We start from the raw sequence: 24,964 nt of genomic DNA on the forward strand, positions 1-24,964 counted from the left end.
AAGAGGTGGCGCCCCCTGCCCTCCAGGCCCCGCCCCAGGTGGCGGTGGGAGAAGGGAGGCTGGGATCAGGCTCCGTGCAGGTTTGGGGTACAGGATCCGTGCTGCCATATTTGGGGGAGTCCCGAGGAGTCTGGTGTGTTTATTTTTAGGCTATCGTGACTTGACTGCTTCTTCATTCTAAGGCCCCTACCTTCCAGGAAATGTTTTCCCCTGAAAAGAGGCAAATGAACCTGTTCCCGTTGTGTTGACCAACAGCCGTAAAAAATAAAGTCAGCGAGTCTCTGCGGTTTGGGAGGACCTTGGTCAACATGGCTATCAGGACAAAACTCACCCTTTCTCAGCCCGACTCGTTCACCATCATAAAAAACAGAGACCTCGCGGTCGCCGGGCACCCCTCCACAGCCAAGCTGAGAATGCGAGTCTGGACGCATCTCCCAGCAGCGCATCTCCACCATCCTCTCACCCTGAGCCGGGCGCCGCCACCTGGTGGCCGCAGCGCATTACTGCACCTCTGCCGACCGACCAGAGGCAGCCTCCGCGGAAGGAATCGCAGGTTCCGGGCAGAAAGGGAACCCTGCCTCCTCCAGTTCACTCTCACCTGAGACGTGAGGCGGGGAAGCCAGAGTCACCTGCAGGGGTCACAGTCCAAATGAGAGGGATGCTTGTGGGAAACTGCTTCTTGCTCAGTTATTTTTAAGGATGTTGAAAATTTGGTGGGGTGTTTTTGTTGTTTTTGTTGTTGTTGTTAATCCTCACCTGAGGATCTTTTCCCATTGATCTTTAGAAACAGTGGAAGAGAGAAGGAGAGACACACAGAGAGAAACATCGATGTGAGAGAGATACATTGATTGGCTGCCTCCCGCACACGCCCGACCTGGGCTGGGGATCGAGCCTGCAACCAAGGTAATTGCCCTTGACCAGAATCAAATCCAGGACCCTTCAGTCTGTGGGCCAACGCTCTAACTACTGAGAAAAACAGGTCAGGGCAATTTGGTGGTTTTTAAAAAATATTATTTTAAAATGTTTTATTTGTTCAAAGAGGAAAGGCGAGGGAGAGAGAGAAAGTAACATGATATGAGAGAATCATTGATTGGCTGCCTCCTGCATGCCCCACACTGGGGTTTGAACCCGAAACCCGGGCATGTGCCCTGACTGGGAATCGAACTGTGACCTCCTGGTTCATAGATTGACACTCAACCACTGAGCAACACCGGCCGGGCTTGGTTGTATTTAATATACCACTTTCTTTCCACTTATAGCAAATGTACAAGTGGAATCCTTCACTAGCATTCCCCAGTGCCCCCATCTCTGGAGTTAACACAGTCTCTCTTGCTCAGTATTACCATCCTCATCATCGTATTCCCCCATAAACATTCAACATGGCTTAGCTTGCCTGATCTATACATTCTGTATCTGTGATTCTCAATCAAGTTTTCTAATAAACTACCATGGAATAAAAATATACACTTTTAAAATAAGCAGAAAGTCATAAATTCAGTAATTATTCGTCTGTTTCTCTTTATGCATAGGAAATATTCACAGACCTTAAAATGGCATTGGTTACTCTTTTCAATAATAAGCTATTAATTTGGACTAAGATAATAAACTATTCAAATTGCAGTGTTTGGCAGCACCTCACAGAGGTAAGGATGTACAGTAGGAGAATTTACCTCCTGTTTCACCTGCTCAAGAAAGTGTTTGCTATTTTAAATGAGGCCAGGTGATAACAGGGTGATATGCTGCGAGAATCAGGGTGAATGGACCTCAGATTTTCTTTCAAGCTTGGCCACTGCAATCTTAAGTAGCGATGCAGTAGAATTCCTGACTCTCCTGTTTTCCAGAATCCCATGCAAAACGCAAGGGCTCACCCTCCCACAGGGAGTCTCTTTCTCATCTCTCCTCCCTCAGTCTTTAATACCAAACTCTGAAAGGCAGATCCCTCTAAGCTTAAAAAAGATTTTGGTAGAAAATGCATGTAAACCTCAGAACCCTGAGACATGGTTAGGATGAAGCTGGTTAGTGCTTCAGGAAAAAAAAAATATTTCTTTCTTTCTCTTTCACTCTCTCTCTCACTTTCTTTTTTTCTTTCCTTCTCTTATCCTTTCTCTTTTTTCTTCTCCTCTAAATAAAGTTATTTTTTCTTGAAGTTTTTTCTAGTTCTTTTGTTACAAAGGAGAGGGGCTATAGGAACTAGTCTTTAAAATACCCCGCTACAAGAAAGAGGTCAATTGTGGGGCATTGACTAGGAAACTTAACACTAACAAAGAAGCAAATGCCCCAGGTTCTCAGGTTTCAGTTTCTCTGACCGAGTCCGGAGCAGTGTTGGCGTGTGGCATGTGGCCATGGCAATTTCTTTCTCCTCCACACCCTTCCTAGGAAATCTGCTAGTTGCTTGTGAGGTCAAGGCTCAGCTGGCCTCACCCTGATACAACAAGAGTGGCCAGGGACCAGGAGGGGAGGGCTGAGATGCCTGAGATGAGGGAGTGTCCGGGACCGAGTGACCCAGTGACTGGGGAGAAGGCCCTGCTGGGAGGACCGTACCTGGCTGGGTGAGACCACAGCCCAGGACGACTTGCTACCACCAGCAGGCTCAGGCTCAGGCGTCTCGGCATCCCTGCTGCCATGAGCTCCAGGGCCCCTACCTCCCTGCTGCTCCTCCAGCTGCTGCTGTCGCTGCTGCTGCTACAGGTGAGTGGCTGGGACCCGCAGGGCCTGCTAGGATCTCCGTGCTGGGTCAGGGACCAGCCTGGGTGTGAGCTGGCGAGGCGGCAGGAGCGGGCTGCAGAGATCTAGCCGGGCTCAGGTCATGATCTGTTTGAAGGATGGTGGGCCAGGCTAAGGGGGCTCCATTCAAAACTGGGTTGTACCGCACACACCACTTTATTTACGTTTATATCAACACAAAAGTTTTCCAACGATGCTTCTGTTCCCGCTTTACTCGAGACGGCGACCATCTCAACTGTGTAGGTTGTTAAAGAACAAAAGTCAAATGGGCACATTTTAAAGGTCTTAGTGGTTTTATGGAGCAATTCCTGGACCGGCAGCACCTGTCTCCCAGGAGCTCCGGGGAGCTGAGCAGAAGGAAGGACTGTTACAGGCAGGGGAGCGGCAGCGGAGTTATGCTGGCAAAGGGCTGACTGAGGCAAGGGTTCTTCCTCTAGGGGCAGGCAGCCGGCCTCAGGGTTCGGACCAGCACGTGAGGGTCCACTCCTGGGAGAGGCTGTAAGTAAGTGTTGCAGGTATTACGGTATTGAGCCTTTGGTGATGTAGGACTGAGCACGGATGACTCCATTCTGGGACTATTGTCTCTTGTTTGAGTGTGACAATTTGAGGAAACCTCGGGGAGTGGAGGTCAACCGCCCCCGCCCCCCCCATTACCACTGCTCAAATGAAAATACATACAAATAGTGCAATACAAATGGTGTGATGAACATCGGGCAAGCAGGCTGTTCCATCTGTACCTAGTGGGTGGGGTAGCACTGCGCAGGCCTGCCGGGGGCGGGATTTGCTTACCCTGCTTTCTGTAGAGGGAGGAAGAGTGACCAGGCTACTGCTGTTGAGTTTTCCCTTAAGACACCAATGGAGGGCAGGCAGCCACACAGTCATCGGGGGCAAAGATTGTGGGGCTGGACGGGGTTGCTCCCCGTCCTTACCTGGCTCATCCACGACTGGCTGCAGAACTGGGCTAATTACTTGACCTTGGTCCTCACCTTGGCCTAGATTGGACTCTTCCAGGGAGCTGTAAAACTCCCAGTGCCATCCCCAGTAAGAGCTGATATGGGGGTGTGGCCCGGGCATCAGGGAGGGTTTGAATGTAGCCTTGTTCAACCTCATCTTCTTCACCTTGAAAAGGGAGATGTTATCCGAATTTGCCCGACCTGAGGCTGTGGGAGTGAATGAGGAAACGCACAGAAGGGCGGGGCCCAGTGCTGGCTCGGCTGTGCCCGTGCCCAAATGTCTCCATCTCTGTTTTCCTAGCCACGGGGGCACAGCTGGCGACATTTATTCCGTATCTGTGCCACAACTACTTATTGGATACTTGCTCTGGAAGCACTGGGGTGTAACTGTAAACGAAACAGGAAAAGCCCCTCTCTGGCACTCACCAGTGGAACTGGACTTGAAAGGGCTGCCTTGTTTGGCATAAGTTGCGTGGCGTTGGGAGAATTCTCTTGGCCGCTTTTTTGCCATGCGAGTTGTGAGTGCTCTTGCCGAAACTGCGCTAGGCCACCGTTGCTTTCTGCTGCCCGCTCTGATCTCCACATTGGGAACTGGGACCCACTCAGCAGAGAGCTGCCGCATCTACAACCATTTTCCCCGGAAGCCCCACGCCCTGGCCCTGTCGCTCCGGCAGGAAGTGAGGGCCGCACTGTGGCTCCTGGTCAGGTCTGCATTGCACTCGGGAGGCTCCTGAGAACAAAACCGAGGGCTTCTGCTTGAGTGGCCAGTCCTCACTGGGGAATTGTAAACACACTTCTCAGTTTATAAAAAAAAAAAAGGTAAACCGATTACATGTCAATATAAAGCACATATTTTATGAAAAATAACCCTATTTTTAAAAATTCCATCTAGTTTGAGTAGTGGCCCTGTTTCCTATTTTTGCAAATTTCTTGAATGTCTGGCTTAGGAGCAGATGATGGGCTCTCTTGACTCTGCATTTGGCTTCGGGAATGTGGCTGGTGAGAGCATGTGAAGAAATTCTGGCTCACTCAGATATCTACCTGCAAAGGGAAGAATGTTTAATAGCCTTGAACTTGACAAGTTTTGTGGTCTTTGGTTTTTTTTTTTTACTTTTTTTACAATTGATCTTTAGAGAGAAGAAGGGAGAGAGAGGGAGAGGGAGAGGGAGAGGAAGAGAGAGAGAGAGAGAGAGAGAGAGAGAGAGAGAGAGAGAGAAACATTGTTGAAAGAGAAACATCAATCGGTTGCCTCCTGCATGCCCCTGCCTGGGCATTGAGGCTGCAACCCAACCCTAGGCACGTGCTCTGCCCGGGAATCAAACCGTGACCTGCAGGTGCACAGGATGATGCCCAGCCCACTGAGCCACATGGGCCAGCAACAGCAGTTTCTTTCCCCTCGCTGCAATGGGACATGAATGCATCTGAATGCACTGACTGTGACAGTGACACCGGTGGCCTCTTAACTTTGGATGACTGCCCTGGCAGGGTTTTGGAACATGATGTGTCCATCACTAGGAAACCCTTGGCTACTGAATCAGGCAGACCTTCCAAAGGTGGACATAATACATTCCACAAGGTTAGCAAAATCACTCACTGCCCTGGCCAGGTAGCTCGGTTGGTTAGAGTGTCATCCCGATATGCCAAGGTTGGGGGTTCGATCCCTGGTCAGGGCACATACAAGATGCAACCGGTGAGTGCATAAATAAGTGGAACAACAAAGCGATGTTTCTCTCTCTCTCCCTTCCTCTCTGTGCCTCAAATCAATTACAAATCACATTTATTAATGCCTCCGTGGATATATCAGACAAACTGTTAAGTATGGGGCAAGATGTCAAGTTCATAGTAGCAGACACATGTTTTCCAAAATCCCATTTTTTCCTTGAAAGCTTACATTTTATTATTAGCAACATGATACTGCCCATTGTTTTTCTTTAGCGACGGGCTCAGTCTGCTCCCTGCCCACCAGACACCCACCTGCGCAGCCACAGCCCCTCATTCTGTCAAGTAAGCTGCTGTTCCACAGACACAGTGGCCTCGTCAGCCACACTAACCCTCACCCTGGGCTGCCCCCCGACGCGGCCCACGCTCACGGGAAGAGTCCTGCTTTGTGCAAACTCCTCACCTGCCACGGGGTGCATATAAGACGCCCACTCCGGAGCTGCAATGCAATAAGTTATAATTTTCCCAGCTCAACTGTTTCTCTAGTGATTTCAATAGTTAAGTGAATGCACCAATGGCTTTATTCCTCAACGACACTGGAATTCTTTTCCATCTGTCTGTCTCTCCCCTGCCGTGCATGGGATGGAGAATTCACGACAGCTAGCGGAGTCTGGGGCCTTTGCCTTCCCTGGGGCCGAGGCTCTAGTGGTTTCCACAGATGCGTCCTTGTGCCCTCAGCGCCAACGTCAGGCAGTACAGTCTGCAAGTACCCAGGATCGTTCTGAGTGGTTGGCCCGAGGCCTCTGATAAGACAGCCGGTGGGCGATCCTTTGGAAACGGCTGCTCCAGAGGATGTGGATGTTTACCGCCACGGCTGTTTTTTGGTAACAATAACAACTGGAAATAACCTAAATGTCCAGGAGAACAGATAAACTACTCGCCCATGTTCACTAGGGGACTGCTGTACAGCAGTGAAAATGGGTGACCTGGAACCACACATGATTATACATACACACATATAATGTGCACACATGCATACAATGCACATGCCTGCACACACACTCACACATGCACATACACCCACATGCATACACACTCACACATACATGCACACATACGTTTAGTGTTGGTTTTCACAGACACTGCAGAGATGTCTTTCATTTCAACAGTTTTACTGTATGCATGTGTTTTTCTTGAGGGAATGGATAATACATAATCCTCAATGTAAATCATTATGTAAACATAAAGTACCAAGTTCTATTATTTTGTTGATTACTAGAGGCCTGGTGCATGAAAATTCATGCACTGGAGTGGGGGTCCCTCAGCCCGCCTGCCCCCTCTCACAATCCGGGAGCCTCAGGGGAGGGAGGCGACCCTGCGATCAGGGGAAGGCGATGCCCCATCACACCCCTGCTGCCGCCACTGTTGACAGTTCAAGCCTCGGCCGGTCCTGGTCTCCTGAGTTGTGCCGGCTCTGGGCGGCTGGGGGGTTGAGGGGACTGGGGGACTCTGGAGGCAGGTGTGTGGAGCAGCCAGGCCAGCCTGGGGGCAGGCACAGCCTTGCTGCATGCCTGCCACCCTGACAGGGCTCAGGGGACTGGGCACCACCATCTTGTGGCTGTGGGCGCTGCCATCTTTGTAACGGTGTGAAGGTCAATTAGCATATTGCCTCTTTATTAGATAGTACTAGAGGCCCAATGCATGAAATTCATGCAAGAGCAGGCCTTCTTTCCCCTAGGCTGCCAGCACCAGTTTTCCTCTGGCACCTGGGACCCAGGCTTCCCTTGTAGCCCCAGCTTTGTCTGGAAGGTTGTCCAGTCTAATTAGCATATTCTGCTTTTATTATTATCGATTGTAAGATAAAATCCAAAAAGAAAAGGGAAAAAAGGGGGAAAAAAACCCAGAAAGAAGCCTCGCAGCTTCCCACCGCCCATTAACACTTGGTGTATTGCACATGTGCACATGTCAGTGCGCCTGCCTGGCCTCAGCACACAATGTGGCCCCTTTGTTCATTTTATGGCTGTACATGTCCCCAGCATGGGTGACAGGAGGGCAGAAGTCTTTGGTCAGTTCTCCTGTGATTACATAAGGAAGGTGGTAATTGTAAATTGAGATGTCATGAGCAAGAAATTATATTTATCAACTAAAAGCAGTTCTTTCCCCCCCTAATTCTTCATGATTTGCCTTTCTACCTGATTCTGATCAGTATGTTCCCTACTAATCAATGTCATTTTCATTTCTAAGGTTGGTCTTATCAACTGCCTCCGACAAGAAACCAAGGACCTGGCTAAGCAAACACAGGTGGGCCTGGAAGTCAGCGCCATTACGGACCCCACCCGGCTCCCCTGGCCTGGGAGGCAGCATGGTTTGCGCTGCTGCTGCCCAAGTGCTGTTTGGTTGGCAGAAATGAGTTCGTAACTTGGTGTGGGCTTTCAGAATCGGACTGCCAAAGGGTCTCAGGTGGGGCGTTGATGTCTAATTAGAATATGAGCAAGCTGTGAGCATCAGAGATCAGCAGAGGCGATCCACACCATCTTCTCTGTGGAATGTGCACAGAGGGGACTGAATGTTCCCAGCATGGGGGTGGCACACAGGCTGCAGACAGGCGCTCACCCCAATGCTCAGGCCACCTCAGGATCATGTCCCTCCTCTTGTTCTCATGATCAACTCACTTTCTAATGAGGTCTTTTTTTTTAAAAGTATATTTTTCTGGCCCTGGACAATTTTACACAGTGATTAGAGCATTTGGCCCAGGTTTGATTCTTGGTCAAGGGCACGTACGTACCTTGGTTGCAAGCTGGACCCCTGGCCTCGTAGGGGCACATTGGGAGGCAACCAATTGATGTGTCTCTCCCACGTCAGTGTTTCTTTCTCCCTTTCACTCCTGCTACCCTTCCACTTTAAAAGCAATGGAAAAATATCCTTGAGTGAGGATTTTTAAAAAGTACATTTTTCTGGATAAAAATTAATGTGGCAATAAACTAGGTTCATGTGTCATAAGTGGACAGTAACTGTAAAATACATAGGTAATACAAACAAAACCACGGTGTTAAATTCTACCTGTATTCTCTTGCCTGAGAAGTCTCTGACCCTAATGCTGCACCTACGTCTTGCTCTCTCTGGGTTACCAGGGGGATCAGAAGAGAGAGAGGTGGTCAAGACCCATCAGCTCTGGATTTCAGTGATTCCAGGCAGAGCAGGAGCAACGTTCCCGCTCATTCTGTTTTCATATCTGCCACAGGCCAGGTGTAGGCACACAACAGGCAGTGGTCTCCCAGGCTCTGTCTCTGTGGCCCCTAAAATGACCTCATGGACCCTGGGAGTCACTGGTGGCCGTGCCTCTCAGTTTAGGAAGGATGCCAAGGCTGGTAAGAGAACAGGTGTGTTTCATTTCTAAGCATCAGAAGCTGTTGTGAGGAGGAGGAAGGATGTGTGGAGGGCCAGCCAGCACCTGCCCGCATCACTGCCTTGCTCCTAAGCCCTGTCACTGCGTCTCCAGGCGGAGAGCCACCGGCCTCTACGGCGATACAAGAGGAGATGGGTTGTCACCACCTTGGAGCTGCAGGAGGAAGACACCGGACCCTTTCCCAAATTTGTTGGAGAGGTAAGGCAGCTGCTCCTCCTCTGGGAAAGGCCACATTGGCCCCCAGTCAGCAGGGCCCCGGGCAGGAGGATGAAGTCATGGCAGCCTGGTGGCTGTGAGGACGGGAGGTGGTGCTCAGAGAGGCCCTGGACTGTGCTTCCCATGCCTGCCTCTGCCTGAGTGGTAACTTCTCCATGGGAGTGTCGCTGAGAAAGTCAGGGTCACATATGTCAATGGGCTGGTTAATTCCAGTCTGCAGGCCTGATTTATTTAACCCATGTGGAGTCTTTTTAAAAAAATCATTATCCTATCTAATAGAGAGCTAATATGCAAATGGTTGTTGTGCCCTCACACAGGAGAGAGATTTTCATATACATTTTACTAATTTTCTTTCATCTCTGACATTTCTATTTTAAATAAAGGGCAAATAGCAATTTTAAAGTATTTTCTCTAATTAATTCCCTTTTAATGTTCATGAATTTCATGCACCAGGCCACTAGTTTAAAAATAAGGAGATTGTGGTTACCAGAAGCTGTGGGGGAAGGGTGGGGGTAAAAGTGAGATTAAAATAAAAAAGGAAAGTAGAACTGTGGGTGCCAGGGGTGGTGGGAGGGTGTCATGGGAGAGTGTTTAATTGGGACAGTCACTTTTGCAAGATGAAAATGTTCTGGAGATGATGGTGCTGACGGCAGCACAATGACATGAATGTACTTAACATCACTGAACTGTGCACTGAAAAACAGTTAAGAGAGTAAATTTATGTTGTTATTTTAGCACAATAAAAACAGTAGAAAAAAATAGGGAGACTGTATTAAAAGTTTTGTCTTCTAGAAGCTTTTTAAAAATTGTAAAACCTGACCACATGGAGCCATTCTCACATGGCAACAATTAGATGGGGGTTGAGATACTCAGAATGCCACAGTCCCCACCACTCCCTACTGTCTCCCTCACTCTGAGGTTGAGGATCAACTGAGGCACCAAAGAAGACATCGGTGCTGTCAGAATGCCAGAATTCTTACACATGGCCCAGGCTCATGGAAAATCATGAGAATGTATTCCACCACCTTCCTGGCCATGATGGGCTTCTGAGTTACACAGAGTGCTTGAGTCCACTGTGCCTGATTCCTAGAAAATAATTAAGAATAACTCATTTTCACAATGTTTATAAAAACAGCATATGCCTACTATAAAACCTACAGGATGTTTTCAAGGCCTACAGGGAGTTTTCAAGGCCCAATGGTTAAAAGTGTAGACTTCCAGGGGTTGGAGCACATGTTCCAGACGTACCACGCGCTCCCTCTATTAGAGACCCTTGTTGCTTCCTCACCGGTACAACAGGGTCAATGACCTGCTTCCGTTAAGGGCTGTTCTACAGTCAGGATGAGTGAGGCATACAGTGCACGGGCTCACTCTGAGCTCTCCTAAATGTCAGCTCTGTGGCTATTACTTGTCTTTCCCTGGCCAGACAACCGAAATTCACAAACGGGTATGCATGCTTTCAGATACTTCCCTACAACTTCACCACGGGAGTCTGTGTTAGCAGAATGGGTCACACTCTGCTTGCTGTTCCTCATGCAGCTTCTGCCTAACCCTGGGCCACACCCATTTCTGGGGAGGAGCATGGAGGTCCAGGCCACGTGATTCTTTCCATGTGGTTGCACATTGATGTTGCTTGTGAGTCAGCTTGTCCCTTGTTCCTGCACCTTTGCTGACCCGCTGATTTCTTTAGGACAAGCCCTCCCATGCACTCTTGCTGGGTCTGGTTCTTCACTGATGCCTCTGAGTCTCGGCCTTAGTAAATGACATGCAAAGTGGTTTATGCTCATTCTGTTTTTCTTAATTTTTCCTCCTTCCAGCTGTTCAATAATATGTCAGTTAACATGGCACTGATGTATTTAATCAGTGGACCAGGTGTGGATAGATATCCGGAGATTGGCTTGTTTTCTATAGAAGATCATGAGAATGGAAAAATCTATGTTCACCGCCCTGTTGACCGAGAGACGACACCATCTTTTACGGTACCTAAAATTCGATACTGTAAATCTCTGGCTGGAATTGTGTATGTGGTAGCATTATCTGAGCTGTGTGTCAGGTTATGGGAGGTGGATGTGTTATTATGCATCTTGGAGAGCTTTAAAAGTGTGCATGGAACACAGAGGTGAGTGTTGTAATCTTTAGTCTGGACATTGGCTTTGTAACGATTTCTGCGTCTATGTGAACTGCTACCCTCCTGCCTTTTACTGACCAGTATCCCAACAGATCAGGATTTCACAGCATTAAATGGGCGAATTTATCCTCTGAAGAGTCACAGTTGAAATCTATGGAGAGAGGTATAGACAGACCCCTGGGTTGCCTAATAACTGATGAGTGAGCAGCTGCACCCCCGGTGACAGTTTCTTAGTGGGAATCCAGGTGCTCTTTATGCTCTCGCCACCCCAACACCATGGTCCATTGTGCACTGTGGACTTGAAATTCAGGTTCTAAACCAGGAAAGGCAATGGGAAAGGGAAATGCCTGAAGCACAGGGGTGTGGATCACATTGCTGCCTAAACTTCTGGGAGAATCATAGCAAGTTGGCTTTTGTTCTGTTTTGCCTTCTGCTAGAAACCAGACTTGGTCCTCTGCCTGCCCGGCTATACGTTAACTCCTTCTGGGTGGGAAGGTGTTAACATCAGAGAGAAGAGATTTAAGTAGCTTTTCTTCAGTGACCTCAACATTTTTATATACATACGAAAATATATTGCCTTAACTCACTGACAGGTTCTGAATCTCTAACTTATAAAGAAGCAGAAAGTATCCCCAAATTCTGAAGGACATGCAAAAACGACTCCACGCAAACCCTGTCCCATCCACATAAACCCTGTCCCATCCACAGAACCTGCAGAGTCTGGTAAGAGAAGGAAAACGGAGGTCACTGGAGACCCTGGGACGGTGCGTTCTGGTCTTTAATGAGTGCAGAGCACCCAGGGGGCTGGTTAAATGCAGACGCTGGACCAGTAGGCTCTCTCCAGGAGATGTGTCTAGACACCGAGGGCGGAGGACCTAGAACATGACAATCACAGTGACCTGTGCAAGGGCAGAGCAAACATTTAGTGCCCGTGGTTTTTCTTTTCTGGGTGTTGTTTGTTTTTAACATCCTCAGTGAAGTCTTAAGGGTTGTTTTCTGAAACTTGAAGTCCAGATGGAAAAGCTTGGCATGTCGCAGAGGGTCCCAGGCTCCATTTAGGTCAGAAAGGGAAAATGTGGGGAAGCGACAGACATCCCCATGGTTCTTCCCACTGAGATTTCCAGGCCCTGTGCTTGCACCTCCCCAGCTTCATTAAACCCATTTACCCATCCCCAAAGCACTGCGCACAGGTGTCCTTTCACAGGGCTTTCTGCAACAGTTGGCTAGTTGGTCCTCTTATTTGACTGCAAACCTGCAGGAAGGAAGATACAGGTGGGAACTATGAGGTGTGCCCCTCCCCACCCCCCAGCCCCCATGGCTGTCACACTACTCTGGTTTTTCCCCCCAATTCTCTGCATTCAATGAATGTGTACTTCTGTGTTTGAGTGCCTTTTGAAGGTCAATCTCCATTAGAATATAGGTTCTAAGAACGGCAAGACCCTGTCTTGTTCATTGCCATGACCCCAGCATCAAGAAGAGGGCCCTGTACATAGTAGGTCCTCAGTTAATCATGTTGGATGAATAAATGTACACAGAAAAATGTAGGCTCTGCCTTCCAGGGTGTTGTGGGTTGAACTGTGTCTTCCAAAAAGATGGGTTAAGGCCCTGATCCCTGGTACTGTAAATGTAAGCTTACTTGGATATAGATTCTTCATAGATGTAAATAAATTAAGACGAGATCATTCTGGGTTACTGTTGTGTGTGGGTCCTAACCCAGTGACTGGCATCCTCATGAGAGGAGGGAGATTTGGACACAGAGGACAACATGGGGAAAAGCCATGTAAATCTCGGCACAGAGGCTGCAGTGATGCATCTGTGGACCAAGGACTGCTGGCAACCACCACAAACCGGGAGACAGATTCTCCCTCAGAGCCTCCAGCAGGAACCAGCCCCGCCCACACCTCAATTCAGTTCTGTGAAAGATTGAGTTTTTGTTGTAAGCCACGCAGTTTGTAGCCCATTGTTCCAGCAGTCATAGGAAATGAACACACAGGGGTTAGAAGATGTGACGTGGCTGACAAGGAAGGTGCCAACCTTCAGAAGTGGGACAGCTGAGAGACTTCTGGTCAAGGTGGCAGTGTCCATAAACGCAGTACTCACACATTCCCACAACCACATCAAAATTACAACTAAAGCACAGAACAACCATCATTCAGAACCGCATGAAATTTGGCTTACCGGAAATCCTACAACTAGAGAATTAAAGAAGAAAGCATAATGAGACTGGTAGGAAGGACAGAGATGCAGAACAGGCTGGCCCAACACCCACCTATGTCCTTTTCTTAATTAGGAGGGATATCTTGTCTACAAAGGTTTACGTGAGGAGCACGGTGTCCCAGCCCCATACCTGGCCCCTCCACCCAGGGATTCAGTGCTGGGAAGAGAAGTTCCTATAACTTCAGGTGGGAATTGAGGCTGAGTGACACAGAGGCTACTGAAGTCCCAGTTGTTCCTCTTAAAGGGCCAGCACAGAGACTTACTTGGACTCACTCCCTCTGAGCTCCAGCAGCTTGAAAGGAACCAGGGATATATGGGGAGGAACTAAATTGTCTGGCATAAGAGCAAAGAACTAAGAGGCAGCTTTCTCCCAAACAAAAATGCTGCAGAGGTCACTGTTCCTATGCAGAGACCTCCCACACCACAATGCTGACTGGCGGGCACCATGTCTGAGTTCCCATCAACCTGGCCCACAGTGTGTGCCCCACCCTGGTAACTTCCTGAAGCCGTGCACCACCCAATTTGCAGCCCCACTCAAGCTGTGTGCAGTGGTCTTTCCATATGAATAGCCTGTCCTGGCTCAGGCTTCAGACTTTTCTAAAATCTCTCAAACAAGCAGCAGCTGGCCTCAGAATGCCCTGTATCTCTCAAGAGAAGGCCCCAGGCTCAGCACTAGCAGCAGCCTGCCTTGGTCCACAGTTTGGCCTCTCCTGGGCACCACCAAGCCCAACACAAATAGCAGCCATCTGCAGATCACTCTGTAGCTTGTGCTGGGTGGCCCCAGGCAGGGCACAGGAAGTAGCTGACTTTGCAACTCCTGGGGGGCCTCAGAGCCAGGGGACATGGTGATCAGCTTTAGACCATGCCAAGTTACAATCCTGCCACATCTAGGAGTGACACACTCAAGGGCCAGACTCGGTGAGCACCAAAGCCCCACTGAAGCAAGTCCTGCACCACAGGGGCGACTCCTGCATAGTAGCTAGGCTGTACTCACAGGTTGTCCACATATATGATTGGCCTGGGGGGTCAATCCTTCCAAGTGATGCCAACAGCAAGCAAGGCTCAACTACAACAGGCCACCCCGGGGTGCCCTTAGAGTGCCCAGCTCAGGTAACTGGGGAGCTGAGCCACTGGCCCCACAGGACACCTACTACATAAGGCCACTCTATCAATTCCAGGAGACATAGGCAGCTCTACTTAATACATAGAAACAAACACAGTGAAATGGCCAAAATGCAGAGACAAAGAAACGTCACAAATGAAAGAACAGAAGAAATCTGCAGAAAAAACTAAATGAAAAAGAAGCAAGCAAACTACCAAGATAGAGTTCAAAATGGTTATGAGGATGATCAAGGAACTTAGTGACAACTGCAAGGAATTTAGAACATCAATGACATAAAGAAGGACCAGTCAGAAAGGAAGCATACACTAACTGAAATGAAGAATAATTTACAAGGAATCAGTAGTAGAGTAGAGGATGCCAAGAATCATATCAGCGATTTGGAATATGAGGAAGCAAAAAACACTGAATCAGAACAGCAAAAATAAAAAAGAATTTAAAAAAAGAAAAAAAAATTAAGACAGTGGGGGACTTCAAGCGTACCAACATTCCCATCACAGAGGTGCGGGAAGGAGAAGAGAGGGAGCAAGAAGTTTAAAACCTATTTGAAAAAAAATAATGACAGAAAGCTTCCCTTTCCTGGTGAAAGAAATAGACATACAAGTCCAGGAACTTCAGAGAGTCTCAAACAACAGGAACCAAAAGAGGTCCACACCAAGACACATCATAATTAAAATGACAAAGGTTACCTATAAGGGAGCACCCATATGACTGTCAGTTGATTGCTAAGCAGGAACTTTGCAGGCCAGAAGGGAGTAGCAAGAAATATTCAAAGTGATGAATAGCAAGAACCTACAACCAAGTCTTCCTCTCTGAACACAGGCCTCTTAGCCATTGGACCCTGCCCATGGCTGGGGATTTAGATTTGAAGGTCAGATAAAGAGCTTCACAGACAAGAAAAAGCTAAAGGAGTTCATCACCTGCAAACCAGTATTACAAGAAATGTTAAAGGGTCTTCTTTAAGCAGAAGAAGAAAAAAAGAAAAAGGCAATAAATACGTATCCACAATTGAATCTAAAAATTAAAGTAAATGAACAAGGAATCTAATGGACAAAAGAAACTGATGAATAAAATAGAACCAGATGCATGGAAACATGGAACAGACTGAAGAATCTCAGAAGGAAATGGGGATAGGTGGTGGGAAAAGATCCACCAAATAACTCATATGTATATATGCATAACCTATGGACATAGATAATAAGATGGTGAAAGCATTGGGTGGGGCAGGATCTAGGTGATGGGGGCAATGAGGGGAAGAAGGGGGAAACATCTATAATACTCTCAACAATAAAGATAAAAAGGTGGGAGAGCCAAGTGTATAGGGGAGCACTATATAAACTGAGTGTTTGGGCTCAACCACCTGCCTTGGTGGAGGAATGCTGATCATTGCCTGTCCACAATGACAGGTGCTAAAAACACTAAGTAAGCCCAATGCAGTGGCAAAAAGACCTTTCTCATGGCACCGGACAGTGAAGGAGTCACCCGAACCAGCCTCAACACTTCCCAGTTGTGTTTGGGAGGTGGCAGGATCTGGGTGTGGGATGGGGGGGGGGGTGCGTAACTTTTTGTTAGAGAAGCAGTGACACCAAGTTAGAACTTCTGTAAGATTTAAGATGGAGTTGAAAAGGGAAAAGGTCTTTTGTTTTCTGTGCAGAAATCCTATCTATTCATATCAAAACATGCTCAATTTCATAGGATGCAAATACACTAAAAAAAAAAAAATCCATCCTTTCATATTCCTTGAAATAACTTTTTGTTGATCTTCATCCCAACAGTTATCTTGACCCACTTACGATCTCTGCATAGAAGTGCTGTTATATGTGTTTGGCACATAGGATGTTTCTTCTTGCTCATTTGTGTCTAAGAGCATAGACCTTGCATGTGTGATTTTAAATAGCCATATGCCAATCCACCACGTCAATGCACTATGGTTTGTTTCTCCGAGGATGGCAGTCTTCCAGCTACAACACAAGGCTAAAGCCCTTTCCACATGCAGGAATTATCCCTGATGTCTCCTTTCTCCATTGTGATTCTGGCAGTAATGTGATTAGCATCACCAAGCCAGGGGTTCTTCCACATTAACAAGGTTCTCTGCTTCCCAGGTTTACTTCGATGTTGTGAACCGTTTGACAGGAGAGTACGTGGACAACTCCTTGATCTTCAACATCAGGATCACTGATGTGAATGACCATGCACCCCAGTTCCCCAAGAATGAATTCAGTGTCAGTGTGAGAGAGAGCCACGCAGCAGGTGTGTGTGCTGGGCTGTGGGCTGCCCTTTCTGTCCCCTGAAGGTTCTCCTGCTGACACTTGGGGCACTTGCTCGCAGTTGTCTGCAAGGAGGCAGTTCACTGGCCACATGCAGAGGGCCCAGGCTCTGGATCAGAGCGAATGCTTCAGGTCTGCAGCCTGTTTTTGTTGGCAATGCAATGTTGAGTCCTCTGGCAGAGTCAATATGTAAACACCAATATCCTATATAATAAGAGTCTAATATGGAAATTGCCCCCTCGGGCCGTCATTCGGCCTGGAAACTGGGAGTTTGGAGACTGGGAGTTCAACTGCTCGCTATGACATACGCTGACCACCAAGGGGTGGCACGGAACATGGCAGGTGTTGGCAAAGTGGCACTGGCAGTGTGCAGCAGTGGAGGTGCTGCTGGCACCGATGGGCCCCAATGAGAGTGGGACTGCAGTGGAATGGTGGAGCAGGTGAGTGGGCAGCGCCAGGCCAAGGCAGGTATGAGCGGGGCCCAATTGCCCCACTGATCGGCCTGCAGATGGCGACCAGTGGCAGCAGCAGGGCCACCGCCTGGCTCACAGGCACTGAGGGAGCTGGATGGAGGGCCTGGCCCCAATAGATTGCCCTGCAGGCAGGATGGTGGAGCAGGTGAGGGGGCAGCACCAGGCCAAGGTGAGGTGCAAAGTGAGGTTGTGGAGCTGCAAGGCTGGGGACGTGAGCTGGGGCTGCAAGGCTGGGGGCACGAGCTGGGTCCTGATCTCCCCAGGCCACCCTGAGGGACACCACCTGTGCACGAATTCATGTACCGGGCCTCTAGAATATATATAAAAGGCTAAGTGTCCATCCAACCAGTAACTATGATGCTCACTGATGACCAGGGGGTAGATGCTCAACACAGGAGCTGCCATGATGCACATTGGCCATTTAAAAATAAACAGCACCATGGCCTGGCACCGACAAACCAATACTTGGCTTCCCTGCCACCACCCTGGAGCGACACCCAACCAAATCGCAGCCAACACTGCCAAAACCCCATGATGCAAAATGCGGCCCACAGCCTAGCCCAGCCCAGAAACGGTTGCTGTGGGTACCGGGTAATGACATCATGTAGCAACACCCAGCTTCCTCTCCCTAGTGACTAGCCTCCTTGAGTTTCTTCAGCCCAGGAGCACAACTTGCTTTATAGCCAGTTGCAAACATTTTACACTTTAACCAAATGTGTGTGAAGTGTTTTCCCGTGCCTCATCTCATTTGATCCTCACAAAAGTCTTGGAGTAGGTAGATAAGAGACTCAGTAGAATCCTAAGTTTCTTTTCATTAGCCACAAAACGGAGATTTAGAAAGTTTAGAAACTTAACCCAACTGAAAAGAAGTAAGACATGGTGGCCACTGAAAATGACTTCAGGTTTTCTCACTGCACAGAATGTAGTCAAACACTGCTGCAGTTAAATATTTTACCCTTTGTTCTTCCTGGGTGAACTACAATAATAATCTGCTTCATGTTGGTATTTACTACTGTGTTGCTGACAATTACCTGAAAGAGAAGTCGGGGTGCTTCACTGGGCTGGAGAAAGTTTAGCTACATCAGAAAGCAGGTCGAATTAAGCAAGTTTCTTCTATACCTATAAAAGGCTAAGTTGACTTGCACATTCGTGAAACATATAAAACTCTCGCTGGTGCCAATCGTATGCATGTTTCGACCTGTCATTGTTGGTTGTGAATTTGGTTGAGACTTCTATCATAGAGAGAGGGTGCATAGCGATACTAAAATATTTCTTCTAATTAATTTCTTTTTAATGTGCACTAATCTGTACTAGTCTAAAATAAAGCCAAATGCAACGAGGGAGAAAGACAGAGCTGGGCAGTGAGTTCCTGAATGTCACCATAATTTCTCACGTGGTGGGAAATGCACCCACAGTTTGTGTTCCAATTTACTTCTCCACACCATCTATGGGAGTGGATGGTTCATATTAGGTGCTTGCATGCTTGTAAGCTTCTTGGTTCTTTCCATTTCTTCTTCCCCTTGCTTGTTCCTTTCTTTGTCCATTTCCATTAGTGTGCTTCTCATTTTTCTTCTTGATTTTAACCTCCTCATTCTGTTTTAAGAATGTCTATGTTGCCCAGCTGGCATGGTTCAGTGGTTGAGCATTGATCTATGAACCAGGAGGTCAGGATTTGAGATTCAATTCCTGGTCAGGGCACATGCTCGGGTTGTGGGCTTGATCCCTAGTGTGGGGTATGCAGGAGGCAGCCGATCAATGATTTTCTCGGATCTTTGATGTTTCTTTCTCTCTCGTTCTCTCCCTTCCTCTCTGGAATCAATAATTTTTTTTTTTTTAAAGAATGTATATATCTGTCATGTATATTTCAAATATGTCCTTCTGGTTTATCATTCTTTTTAAATTTTGTCTGAAGCTTTTGTATCCATGCAGTTAAAAGCTTATCTATCAATTCTGCCCTTTAAGTCTTCTGCATTTGTAATCATGGTCATATGATGATGTGAATACCACTTTTTGTTTTGTCTGCTCCACCTACAGTTTGATTTTATATGCAAATATTTCAGCTATTCTGGTGCATGCCCCAATGCCAGTCAGCAAAGTGCCACCTTCCTACAGGTCCGATAGGCTGCCTTTGGCCAATAGTAACAATTTAAAAATTCTTCCAGGTCAGCCTGTTCTTCAGCTGTTAACGGTTGATTTGGATGAAGAAAATACTCCAAATTCTCGAGTCCTTTACTTCCTTGTTTCACAAAAGCCGTTACTGAAGGAAAGTGGCTTCGAGATCGACCGTGATAGTGGAGAAATCCGACTCTTGGGATGCTTAGATTATGAGGTTATGTGGATTTTATTTTAAAACAATGAAATGGCTGTGTCTCTGACCTTGGGCACAGGGTTGTTGTGGCACTGGGAAACCCTCTGTCTGGCTTGCTACTGAAATTCTAAAATGGGATGTTCCTTTATTGACATCCTTCCCCTTTCCTGCATCGGAGCTTGACTTTCCTTTCCTCCCCATATAGACTGCTCCTCGGTTCACACTGCTAATCAGAGCGAGGGACTGCGGGGAGCCACCGCTGTCGGCCACGGCCACGGTTCACATCAGCGTGCAGGAAGGCAACAACCACAGGCCCACGTTCATCCAGGAGAACGTAAGACCCGGCTGCCCCCGGTCCCAGTCCCGACATGACAGCCCGAGTCCTAGGCTCAGTCCCTGAGGGTGTCTCCATATCGCCCTGCATCCTGTAATTTTCCAAAGTAACGGAAACTAGAGTCGAGAAGTGACCACGTGATTAGAGACTCGTTTGATTTAGTCAAATGAACTGGCATGTTTTACTACTTTGTGTGAGAAACTGCTCAGAACTTTTTCGTGCATAATTTCATTCTTAATTGCTGGAACTACCCGTGATTTCTTTTGCACACATGCAGACACCGAGGCCTCCAGGGAGGTTAGAGATGCCACACTCACTGTACCCCGTGGTTTCCCAAGCTCCACACTATTGACTTTTGGGGGTGGGAAGTTTTCATTGCGGGGAGGAGGCTGCCCAGTGTATTGTAGGATGTTTAGCAGCAACCCTGCCCTCTACCCACTAGATGCCAGCAGTCCCCCCCAAGTCATGGGAACCAAAAATGTCTGCAGCTATTGTCACCCGTCCCCTGAAGGGGAGAACTGCCCCCGGTGAGAAGTCTAAACCTGGGCTTTCCCCACGTGTTCAGGCTGTAGAAGGAAGACGGGCAGGTGTGCTAAGCCCGGCCTCAGTCACCTGGTTTATCACTGGTGCTCCCTGTAGAATGTCACAAGCGACACAGTCCCCAGGCTGTGCCCTGTGGAAATGCAGCACCACTGCAGACAGGACGCCAGGAGAGAAGTGATAACTACCAGGATCTGCTTGCCTTTCATCCCCATTTCTTACTCTTCCATATGAATTTTTAAAGGAAAATATCCATTGTATCTCTATCTTCTGGCCTCTCCCCCAGCCCCCACTTGCACCCCCAAGGAACCCCTCTCCCCCAATCATCCATTTCCTGGGGATGGAGTTTTTGTTCATCTTGCTCATGGCACCTAAAACAGAATCTGGTACAGAAAAAATGCTACAAATTAACTTTAAACACATGCCACTTAAAAAAATTGAAAAATTGTATGAACTAGGGCTGACATGTTTTTAATGAAAGCACCTCACCAAATCGTACAGGAAAACGGAAAAATCGTATTGCTCACGTGTGAGCCTTGCTTCCAAGTTCTTCTCTGGCTTGGAGGAAGCTGTGCTTTCAAAAGTGAGGCTGCAGCAACAAACCCTGGCATTGGGTGGGCGTGCCTGCAGCAGTTTCTTGTCCCGGAAGTGTTAAACAGCAATTACTCCGAGGTCTGCGTTAGAAAACGTAACCAAGGAGTTCTGTTTTAGGAGAGAGCCAGGATTTGGGGGCAGCATAGACTGGGATGTGTTGTCATTTTAAAAATTCTTAGACAAGTGGTGCGTGCGCTGGGCTGAGGAGCGTGCACTTGCAAAGCCCCTTCGCTGCATCGGAAGGAGGACCAGGCACAGGGAGGAGGGCGAGCTGCTTGTTATCCACGCTCTTTGGCTGCATCAGGCAGTTTCAAACCCCTTGAGGTTAAGTTCAACAGCAAGAGAAACATCCAGATGGTAGCGTGAGGCTGACATCTCCTTTCCTGCTTTCTTTTTCAATGGTGTTTCTTCACCTCCACGACATGGAAATGGTGACTGCCTCTCTCAGTACAAGATTCAGGTTCCCGAAGGCCGAGTCAGCCCGGACGTGCTGCGTCTCCCGGTCCAGGACGAAGACTCGCCGTTCACGTCAGCTTGGAGGGCAAAGTTCAACATATCCAATGGCAACGAAGGGGGACATTTTGACATTTCGACTGACCCTGAGACCAACGAAGGGATACTAAATGTTATCAAGGTAAAGCTGCACAGAACACACACGGGCCGGGGGCCGAGGGTGCGGAGTGGGAGCTGGTCTCGGGACCACTCAGTGTCTGGAGCCCTCGAAGCACCCAGCGGGGGGCCGGGCTGGCCCAGGCCTTCTGAAGTGGGCTTTTGCCTTCCTGGCTCCTCCAGCCAAATTAATATCCATATTAAAAGTTATTTTTGATAAAACGTTAAGACTTCGACATTTAATATTTTTAGGCAAAATTTAATAGACTTACACAGGCCTTAAATGTTTTCTTTCTGGTAAAAATATCTGAAACATTTTCTCGAGCCCTGAGTTCATGTGTTTCCTTCTGAGTCTAAATGAATAAGAACATTTCCTCAAGCCCCTGAGAGCGTCGGAGGCACTGCCACGCGGCCTGCTGTGCCTAACAGAGGGCTGGCCCTGCAGTGAAGTGTCACTGTCTCTACTGACAAGGACACCAGAGCCCAGAGAGGTTGGGCCATTCTTGGGAAGTCACACGGCTAGAGGAGGGTTCTGCTGGGGCAGTCTGGCTCCAGGCCTTTAGTCTGAATCGCTCTCAGCTGGACCTCAGCGTGACCAGCACCTCTGGCGCAGGGCAGGTGAGCCCCCGGGGGTCAGGCTGGGTGGGGCCTCCTGCTGTCAGTGTGACAGGCTCCCGGATGAGACACCACACGCCCGGGCTGGACTGCCTACTTAGCCCAGCCTCTCAGTCCTGTAAGTCACTGAGCACCTTGTGCCCCGAATAACTATGGTCATTAATATGTATATTTCCTCCAGGCCCGCTGATTGATTTTGCAACAGGGTTGTCACATTAATGTTTCATTAGGTTACAGTTTTTGTTGTATTTTTCATTACCCACTGACGGATGGTGGCTCTTTCCAGCCAGCATGGGGCGGGGGAGGAACTGCATAAATGATCTGACAGTGAGCTGACGACTTTCTTGATCATTATCAAAGACAAGGTAAATAGTAAGTGGCCTGCAGAGCCAGAGCTTGCCAGGGCCCCTGGCTGAGCCAGGAGCAGCAGGTGCTAGCTAACGAGACCCTCTCTGCTGGCTGCAGGCTTTGGATTACGAAACGCATCCCGCGTCCAGCCTGGTCATTGCCGTGGAAAACGAGGAGCTGCTGGTCCCCTGCGAGGTCGGCGAACTACAGAAGCCCAGGAGGAAGGCTGCAGCCAGCGCCATGGTGCTGGTGCAGGTGACAGACGCCAATGACCCGCCAGTCTTCCACCCCAGGAGCTTCGTGGTCAGCGAGGTCGAAGGCGCCAGGCCCGGGACGCGCCTGGGAAGGTTTAACGCTACAGACCCTGACGGAAGCGGCAGCCAGATAAGGTGAGAAGAGGAAGGAGAAAGGTGGCTGTTGAAGCTGGGAACAGTCCTGTCGGAAAACCAGTTTCTCTGGTGCGATGCTGGGGTGACTGTCTGTTATGAAAATTCCAGAAGCCCCCAGAAGGTCCCTGGCCCAGGATCCATGCCTCCATCCTTCCACAGCTTTCTCTGACCCACCAGGGGGAGCTCACTTGCACATTCCCTTCGCACCTAGAATATACTCTTTTCTGTTGTTGCTCACCTGAGCATCTTTCCATGGATTTTTAGAGAGAGTGGGAGGGAAGGATTTTTAGAGACGGGGGCGGGAGGGGGGAGTAGGAAGGAGAGAGGGAGGGAAACATCGATGTGAGACACAACTGACTGGTTGCCTCCTGCACTTGCCGTGACTGGGGCCTGGGAACGAACCTGCAACCCAGGTACGTGCCCTTGACCAGGAATCGAAACCAGTACGCAGGCGGACACTCTACCACTGAGCCATGCTGGCCAGGTCTAGAATATACTCTTATAGTTTTTTTTCTCATTTTAGAATAATTGCTCCTGTATTTCTGTCCCCCTCTTTACCAAAGGGTGTGAATTGGCTGGCCTCTGGCTTCTGGACAACAGTGTTGTTTTTTAGAAACTGTGGTAAAATGTATGTGACATAAGGTTTACCATTTCAACTGTTGTCCGGTGACAGTTCAGTGGCATTGAGCACATTCACAGTGTTGTGTGACCATCACCACACCCATCCCAGAACTCCTCTCACCTTGTAAAACTGGAACGCTGTCCCCATTAAAAATAACCCCCATTCTCTCCCCACCATCCCTCCAGCCCCTGCCCCCACCACTCCACTCTGTTTCCACGAATCTGACGACCCCCCCGAGCTTGCCCTTTTGTGATTGGCTTATGTGACCGTGCCTGATGCCCTCGGGTTGCCCATGATGCAGCATGTGGCAGGTCTCCTTTCTTTTGAAGGTTGAACAATGCAGAGTGGGGCAAAAGCAGGCTTACGGTTGTGAGTACACAAACAGAGTTTATTCTTGCATGGTTATTACTTATTAATTATTGTCTCACTTTCCGTATGAACAACTGTAGACCTGCTTTTGCCTCACCTGTTTCCACTGCACGGATAGACATTTCACTTATCCACTCACCTGTTGCCTGATGGACACGTAGACAGCTTCCACATTTTGTGAATAATTGACGACGACGTAAGTGACATAAGCCAGTCACGAAAAGACAAACGCTGCGTGATTCCCCTTAGAGGAGGTGCTCGCCACAGTCCACATCAGGGAGCAAATCGTAAACAGAGAAAGCAGATGGTGGCTGCAGGGGCGGGTGGGAGGAGGCGGAGGTGCTGCTTAGCAGGGATCGACTTTTCCCTGAGGCGGACCCCACACTCAATCCGCAGCGAGTGCTGACCCAGCCCCCACGTCATGGTCCTCAGAATCCCCACGTGGCTTGTGATAGGGCTGGTGTCGGCGTGAGGTACGGGAGTTGACTTCTGACATAGCTGCAGTTTTAAAGATGTCACGCGTCTCCTTCCTTGAGGTATGAGCTGGCTCACGATCCTGCAAGCTGGGTCACCGTGGACGAGCGCTCGGGAGCGGTTGTCACCAGGCAGCGGCTGGACCGAGAGTCCCCACACGTGAACAATGGCGTGTATGTCATCATCGCACATGCTGTTGATGAGGGTGAGTGCTCGCCCCAAAGCAGGGGGAAGTGTGTCCTTGCTCCTGAGGGAAAACAACGTGGTGAGGGTTTCAGCACAAATGGGAAGAAGGCAAACCTTTCACCACTGTGTCGTGAACCCAGGGTTGGTTTTGAGAGTGTGTTTCTCTCTGTGACCCCCCAAGGCTGAGGTTTTAAACCTGCCAGGACTTGAAGCTGAATAAAAAGCAACTTCCAAGTACCTTCGGGACTTGTGTTTAGGGCATCTGTGAGTTCACACCCCAGTTCCGAGGGGTGCGTAGCTGTGCATCGTGTTTGGAATAACTGATCAGCAGGTGCTGGTTAGGAAAACAGTAAGTCTGCTTCCAACCAGCCTCCGTGAGAGAGGGAACGGCTTCAGTAGCTCTGCGGGGCAGG

General features: G+C 48.7%; 1 protein-coding gene across 1 annotated transcript in view; it reads left to right on the forward strand.

Moving 5' to 3' along the window:
• The first annotated feature begins 2,622 nt into the window (after positions 1-2,622).
• The window catches only part of CDH26 (cadherin 26), a 33,838-nt gene continuing 11,496 nt past the window's right edge, over positions 2,623-24,964 (forward strand). Inside the window, exons 1-9 of the mRNA XM_015566212.1 lie at positions 2,623-2,688; positions 8,836-8,940; positions 10,776-10,937; positions 16,526-16,673; positions 19,326-19,492; positions 19,677-19,805; positions 21,388-21,573; positions 22,629-22,900; positions 24,428-24,570. Coding sequence (XP_015421698.1) covers positions 2,623-2,688; positions 8,836-8,940; positions 10,776-10,937; positions 16,526-16,673; positions 19,326-19,492; positions 19,677-19,805; positions 21,388-21,573; positions 22,629-22,900; positions 24,428-24,570 — 1,378 coding nt within the window. The remainder of the gene's footprint in view (positions 2,689-8,835; positions 8,941-10,775; positions 10,938-16,525; positions 16,674-19,325; positions 19,493-19,676; positions 19,806-21,387; positions 21,574-22,628; positions 22,901-24,427; positions 24,571-24,964) is intronic.

Source organism: Myotis davidii, unplaced genomic scaffold (genome assembly GCF_000327345.1).
Source record: "Myotis davidii unplaced genomic scaffold, ASM32734v1 scaffold262, whole genome shotgun sequence".
Classification (NCBI taxonomy): Eukaryota; Metazoa; Chordata; class Mammalia; order Chiroptera; family Vespertilionidae; genus Myotis; species Myotis davidii.